Consider the following 6,756-nt stretch of genomic DNA (forward strand, 5'->3'; position numbering starts at 1 on the left):
GTGTGTGTGTGTGTGTGTGTGTGTGTGTGTCTGTCTGTCTGTCTGTCTGTCAACAGCATAACTCAAGAAAGCTTAGATGGATTATCTTGATATTTGGTAGGTGGGTAGGTCTTGATGAGAGCTCGAACTGATTAGATTTTGGGCCCCCTGGCGGCTTCTTATGGTACTGCAGCTGAACTTCCGGTTTTGATATCTCATGATCTAGACATGCTAGGGTGACGAAATTTAAATGGTAGGTAGCTCTTGTGCTGGGGAAGAAGTGACGTCAGTTTGCGCCCCCTAGAGGCTTGCTCTGGAACTGCAGGGCTATCTGTTTTAAAATATCAAAAAGAGCATAACTCAAGAACCGGTTGACGGATCGTCGTGATTTTTGGTATGTAGGTAGCTTTCATGATGCTTGATATAATTATATGACAATTATGCAAATATGGATGTGATTTGCATAATTTATGGGGAGATTCTATAAACCAGCTGCATTCCATGATAAGACTATTGAAGCTTGTGAGATTGGTAATTGAGAAGGAAACACAGGCAGATATTGATTATGTATATGAGGACATAATTTGCATAATTAATGAGAAAATGTTATAATTCTGTAATGATGACTGCCTGGAATTTTTATACATGTGGTATGTGAAAGTTCAGTGAAGGTAAACATCATTAAACATAATATATTCAAATCAGGACCTTATTTGCATAATTTATGAGGAAACAATAGAATGGCACAATAATTTGTCAGCCATAAAGATTAACATCATTTGGCGAAGGTATGAGATCGAGGAACTCTAGTTTTTAATGAAATTATTTATATTTTTATAATTACTTTTTTTTCTCTCCTGCAATTTGTAGTTGGAAGTTTTGATGTATTTTTAAGCCTGCAAGTTGCTGATATTTTTCAGCCTGGTAACGGCAGGTTAAAGGTGAATGCTTTGAGCCCAAATGATGATATTTAAATGTCTCATCCATATTTTTTGTACCTTGATAATTTGTATTTATTATCAAACTTGCTATTTTGAAAACTGCTTGTCTTCTTTTGATTTACTTTGAATTTCATATATCTACAACTCAGTGTATAGACGTTGTTATTTAGGATTATCTATATTTTGCTATATTTGTTTATCTCTTATGACGTCAATGATGATGATTATGCATTGTTTTTATTACTGTTAAGTTTCTACGGGTTCTGTGCAGTTTTTCATTAATTGCGTATTTTATCAAATTGATAAAAAAATGTTGTCTGATTCTTAACTTCCTAGTTACTTATGGCATTACTGTGCCTGTGCCATGCATATTATATGTTTTTTTAAGAAAAATTGTTTACAAAAGAATTTTAAAAAACTTAAGGCTGTTTTGCAGTGAATCGAAGTTGCCTTCTCATTGCTTTTGTGGTTGTCCTGCTTCTGGTGGGAGCAATCACCACAGGAGTCATCACAGGAGTCTACCACAACACCCAAGGCATGCAAACAGTAAGGTCAACATCTTTGTCTGGGCTCAATTTTACACCTTAGCCACACCAATTTGATTTGGCGATTCCAAGAACCAATTCATTAAATTGGAATGACCTTACAATGTACATAATATTGTTTCATTCATTTATGTATTTATGTATTACTCTTATCAAGCAAACTAGTAGAAGAATACTGAACAACAATACAGCAAACAAAAGTTCAGGGCTGGAAATTCATATTTGGTAATAGGTGCACTGGTGAACCTAATTTAAAATTGTAGGTGCACAGAAAAAGTTTTGGGCCATAACATAAAATGAGGTAAAATGTAAGAAAATCATGATTAAAGAAACCTATAAGTTACTACATGTACCTCTCTTTAGAGCTTCAATCTGAAATTCTGCAGCTGATTTCAAAAGATTATACAAGAAGTGATACAACATTTTATGCTTTTTCTTGACACTTAAACGTCAAGAATATATACTACAGACAGTACAATACAGGTTCACAATAGGTACAAACATTAATTTTACATTCATTTAGTTTTCTTCTTGTTTTTTCCAGACTAAGCAAGAAGGTAAGAACTTGGGTACACCAAATGCAACAGAACTGACACATGTTCCTACCATCAGGATCACTAAGGGTGGTATCAATGGTACCACCCCACCCAGCCTTGGTGGCATCAATGGTGCCACACCACCCAGCCTTGGGACCACTGATGGTACCACCCCACCCAGCCTTGGGACCACTGATGGTACCACCCCACCCAGCCTTAGGACCACTGATGGTACCACACCGCCCAGCCTTGGGACCACTGATGGTACCACCCCGCCCAGCCTTGGGACCACTGATGGTACCACCCCGCCCAGCCTTGGGACCACTGATGGTACCACCCCACCCAGCCTTGGGACCACTGATGGTACCACCCCACCCAGCCTTGGGACCACTGATGGTACCACCCCACCCAGCTACAAAAGTAAGACTTAGTATAATCATCTATATGATAATATGTACATTATTATCAGCCAGAAGACGTCAACCAATCAGAAGGCTCCATTTGCCATTGGTTATCAGGCTGTAGAATAACTGACCACTTTTTGGACTGTACCATTATACAGGAGACAGGGCACAATATTTTGAAGACTATGTAGTATTTATCTATAATCAAAAACGTATTTTAGTTTATTTTTAATAATTTTTTGACAATACAACACAATTGAATAGATTTATGTTTTAATCAAATGTAATTTAAACAGAAATAAACATATTATTTTTGACACCCCTGTAAGAAACAGGAGGAGTAAGTAGAAACAGATAAAGACCCCTGGTCCCATGCCGGGGTTCAAACCCACAACCAGACCGAGGCACCAGTCCACATGCCGACGCTCTAACGATTTGACTGAAAGGTCTAGACCCAATTTGGCCGGGTCAATTGGTAGCGCCTATGAACACCCCAGTTGGGGGTTTAGTATATTATAGGCGCATCAACTGATCCGTCTGATGGATCTAGACCTTTTAGACAAATGGTTAGAGCGTCGGGGTGTGAACTATTGCCCGGGTTTGGCGAGGGTTCGATCCCTGGCCCGGGACCAGGAGTGTCTTAAGTTTCTGTTTCTTCTCTCCTGATTCTTACACAATAAGACTAACATAGAATGTGAGGTTTTTTTGGCAATGGACGGCAAAGTACCTCTGATTCAGTTCCACAAAGATCAGGCGGATCTTGAGGTGTCAGTTGGACAGGCTATATGATAATAACTTGCCTTGCCTTATCCTCGGTATACGTGGTGAGATAATCGATGGTAAGGTGCGATAACCACCTCATTATTCTTTAGTTATCGCACCTGACCAGGGATTATCTCACTATTAACGTAGCCTAGATATAGCCTAGTGGTTGCAGAGTAATAATAAGTATGACATATAAAAATATATCTAGCAGCTTGATGTATTCTATATTAATTAATAAGTACAAAAATTCATGAAAAATTGTTATATGAGTGTGTTTAAATACCATTTACAGTTTTTACACTTTCAAAAGTTTTGCACGTTTTCAATTAACACATGCTACAATTTTTTTAGCAAACTGGTACATCTACTGTACAATACTTTCCCCTTTTTTCCTCCCCGTTGCTAATGATATTTTTCTAAATGAATCTGAGAACCAATAATTGGACTGGTGTGGCCTAAAAGTAAAATGCTATCACTGATGCAGAAACGTTCTGTGAGGAGAAGATGCGACTGTCTTGTGCAGCGGATGAGCTGATCATAATTGACGATGCATTATTAGAACATCGCTGTGGATGTATGCGCAAGTCTTGTGACATGTGTGAATATGCCGGGTAAGAGCACCATATCCGACCCTTGTAGCTAGCAGTCACTATTGGAAGGGCTGGCCACTGGGAGTGTGATTTAGTCTGGCTAGCTCCTCTAGAAGCTTAATGGTGACTATCAATCTTAAGTCGTAACAACTGATATTCTTTCTTCATGGATGGAGTAATCGAACTGTTGCTAAAACAATTAATTTCCTTGTAACTTTATATCAAGCGTTTGTCCTGTAATTTTTTTCTCTTTCCCTTGCTATTTGGCATGTACATAAGTTGTACATTTATAACACAATGACTGTACATAGTTGTACTTGAGATGTCTTGTACGATAACTGTTACAGATTTTGCAGAAAATTGTGTATGATATAATTTTGTAAAATTCACAGCTGTCTGATTTTTACATATTCCTAAACCCATTCATACATGTCAATGTGATTAAAATTAACTTAATTCAATTACAATCTCTGTTTTATGAGGGTCTGCATGGGGGGTCCTGGCAACGGTTAACGGTAAATTCAGCAGGGCCGATAACGCTTAACGGTAAATTCAGAACGGTCGGCAACGCTTAACGGTAAATTGACAGGCTTTTTTTAGAGCTGCACTGGATTTGGTATCTCGCTTTGTGAGAAAAGGTGATCACTGACAAAATTACGTATACATGCACAGTAATGAAGCATGCATTAAGTTAAAGGTATGTGTTCCCTGTGTTTCCCGCCTGCCCTGGTCCCCGAGTGCGTCCACAAATACCGGGGTGTCCGAGTGGACGTCGGCCAGCTCGCATTTTTTCAGTCTGCCCAGTTTTACCGATGGATTTTGAGAGGGGAGCGCCGAAGGCGCTCGTAATCTAGGGGGGTCCGGGGAATGCTCCCCCGGGAAATTTAGGATTTTTAAGCCTTCAAAAACGCAATTTCCCGCATTTTGAGAGGTCTTGATGTTTTCATATTTTACTCAAGATTTTTGTTAATTTGCCTGTCAAGGTTGACGGATTCGTTAAAAAAATTCTGTAACTCTCCGCAAACTTCCGAAAATTGAAGGGAAACTGGTTCTGGCTAGAGCCGAAGGGACTGAGCGCAGAAGCGTGAGTCGAGCGCCAAAGGCGCGAGCAATGTAGGGGGGTCCGGGGGCATTCTCCCCCGGGAAATTTTGTATTTTTAAACATTCAATGACGCATGGCAAAATTAGGCGTAACGAAGAATTATTCATTAACGCTTAACGCTGAATTTAGGATGGCAAATAACGTTTTACGTTGAATTAAAACGATTCATAACGCTTCACGAGGAATATACTGATAACGCTTAACGTTGAATTAGAGCGGGCCGGTAACGATTAACGGTAAATTAAAATAGCCCATAACGGTTAACGAAAAAGGGCATGCAGGCCCTCTTTTATAATTCTTGTTGTATTTTGTAACAGGCTAAAATTCAAAATGCTGTCCCTCGTAAGGGGGCTATGTCAGGGGTTACAGCAGTGTGACAAGTACATGGATGATATGGACCATTATGGCACATGTACGGGCAGAAGTACGTACCTGGAATTAACATACCACTGTGAAGGTGGGTACAAATATCTTCTTCTGGTAGCACTTAAACATTATCTGTACAGTGGTTAAGGTTCAGAACCTGTACCAAAACAACTGTGGCCAATTATTAGTGGAGAAATGTTGTTTCACATACATGTATCTTCATCTCAAAACGATAGTTTATCTAACTATCTAAACTTTTCCTAATTTTGAAGTGCTAAACTTTCAAAATGGTCATGCTTGATATGAAATTATATCATATTTATGAAGTTACTGTAATACTACTATTCATCTGATAGAGTATACATGGATGTCTTATAATTACTATCTATCTTGAAATCCATCTAATAGTATCTATCTGTCTGTCTATCTATTGATCCATCTATTGATCTACCTTAATTAAGTTCCTATATGTTATAGTCTAAAACGTGGTGCCTAAACTAAGTGTTTTACTCTGTTTCACCAACAGAAGTGAAAAAGAATGTCACCTTTGGCACGTATGGAAAAGGCCCCCCTGGGCAGTTTAAGTATGCGTCACTGAGTGGCCTGGCCGTGTCCTCGACTAACGAGATATTTGTGGCTGACGGGAACAAAATAATTAAGGTCTTCAGCATAAAGGGAGTTTTCCTTCGCAGTTTCCCCACAGGAAACATGAAACCTCGTGCCATGTGCATGGGCCACAACGACACCCTGTGGGTCGCATCGTACTCACGTTCGTGGTTTAAATATGGACATGCCATTCAACAGTACAGCAAAGAAGGCAGTGTCCTTACTAAGTTTAAATGCAGTGACACTAGATTTCGTAGCATTGCCTGGCACAAGCTTTCTGGCAGAATCATACTCAGTCTGTATAAACCGTCAGCACATTTCAGCACTGCATGGTTCAGTCCTACTTACACACAGACAGAGGCAACACCATGGCTGACGTGTGACATGACCGGGTTTGGATCAAGTAAGCACACAACTCTACCACGGCATGTCACCGTGGACAAGAAAGGGAACATCTTTATCGCAGACAGCCGTGAACATCATGTAGAAAAGTATGACAAGAACGGAGTCTACCTGTCCAGTTTTGGTAGTAGAGGTACCGGAGCAGGAAATCTTTATTTCCCCCAAGGAATCTGTGTGGACAGTTCGGGGCGTGTGATTGTGGCTGATAGTAGGAACAGCCGAGTGGACATGTTCACAGCTGAGGGAAACCACATCCGCACCGTAGCTTACCTTACTCGACCCAAGCATGTTGCTACAGGTGGGGAGGGGCAGCTTGTGGTGTCACATCAGCATGACTTCATAACCATCTATCCCAATTATTAGAGCCACAACCACTTTTTTTCACTACCAAAAAAGGGAGACCTTGGTTATGCAACTAACTATAGAGGAATCAGTTTGTCGGCTACATCAGCAAAAATTTACAACAAAGTGTTGAGAAATAATCAAAATGGTTTTCAGCCAGGCAGATCAACATTATCTC

At 39.9% G+C, this 6,756-nt stretch overlaps 1 protein-coding gene across 1 annotated transcript in view; it reads left to right on the top strand.

Moving 5' to 3' along the window:
• LOC109483486 overlaps nt 1-6,599 on the top strand; it is a 7,523-nt gene extending 924 nt beyond the window's left edge. Inside the window, exons 2-6 of the mRNA XM_019786515.1 lie at nt 2,010-2,022; nt 2,250-2,327; nt 5,180-5,204; nt 5,755-5,997; nt 6,148-6,599. Coding sequence (XP_019642074.1) covers nt 2,010-2,022; nt 2,250-2,327; nt 5,180-5,204; nt 5,755-5,997; nt 6,148-6,599 — 811 coding nt within the window. The remainder of the gene's footprint in view (nt 1-2,009; nt 2,023-2,249; nt 2,328-5,179; nt 5,205-5,754; nt 5,998-6,147) is intronic.
• Nucleotides 6,600-6,756: the final 157 nt, after the last annotated feature.

Source organism: Branchiostoma belcheri, unplaced genomic scaffold (assembly GCF_001625305.1).
Source record: "Branchiostoma belcheri isolate BF01 breed outbred unplaced genomic scaffold, Haploidv18h27 scaffold649, whole genome shotgun sequence".
Taxonomy (NCBI): Eukaryota; Metazoa; Chordata; class Leptocardii; order Amphioxiformes; family Branchiostomatidae; genus Branchiostoma; species Branchiostoma belcheri.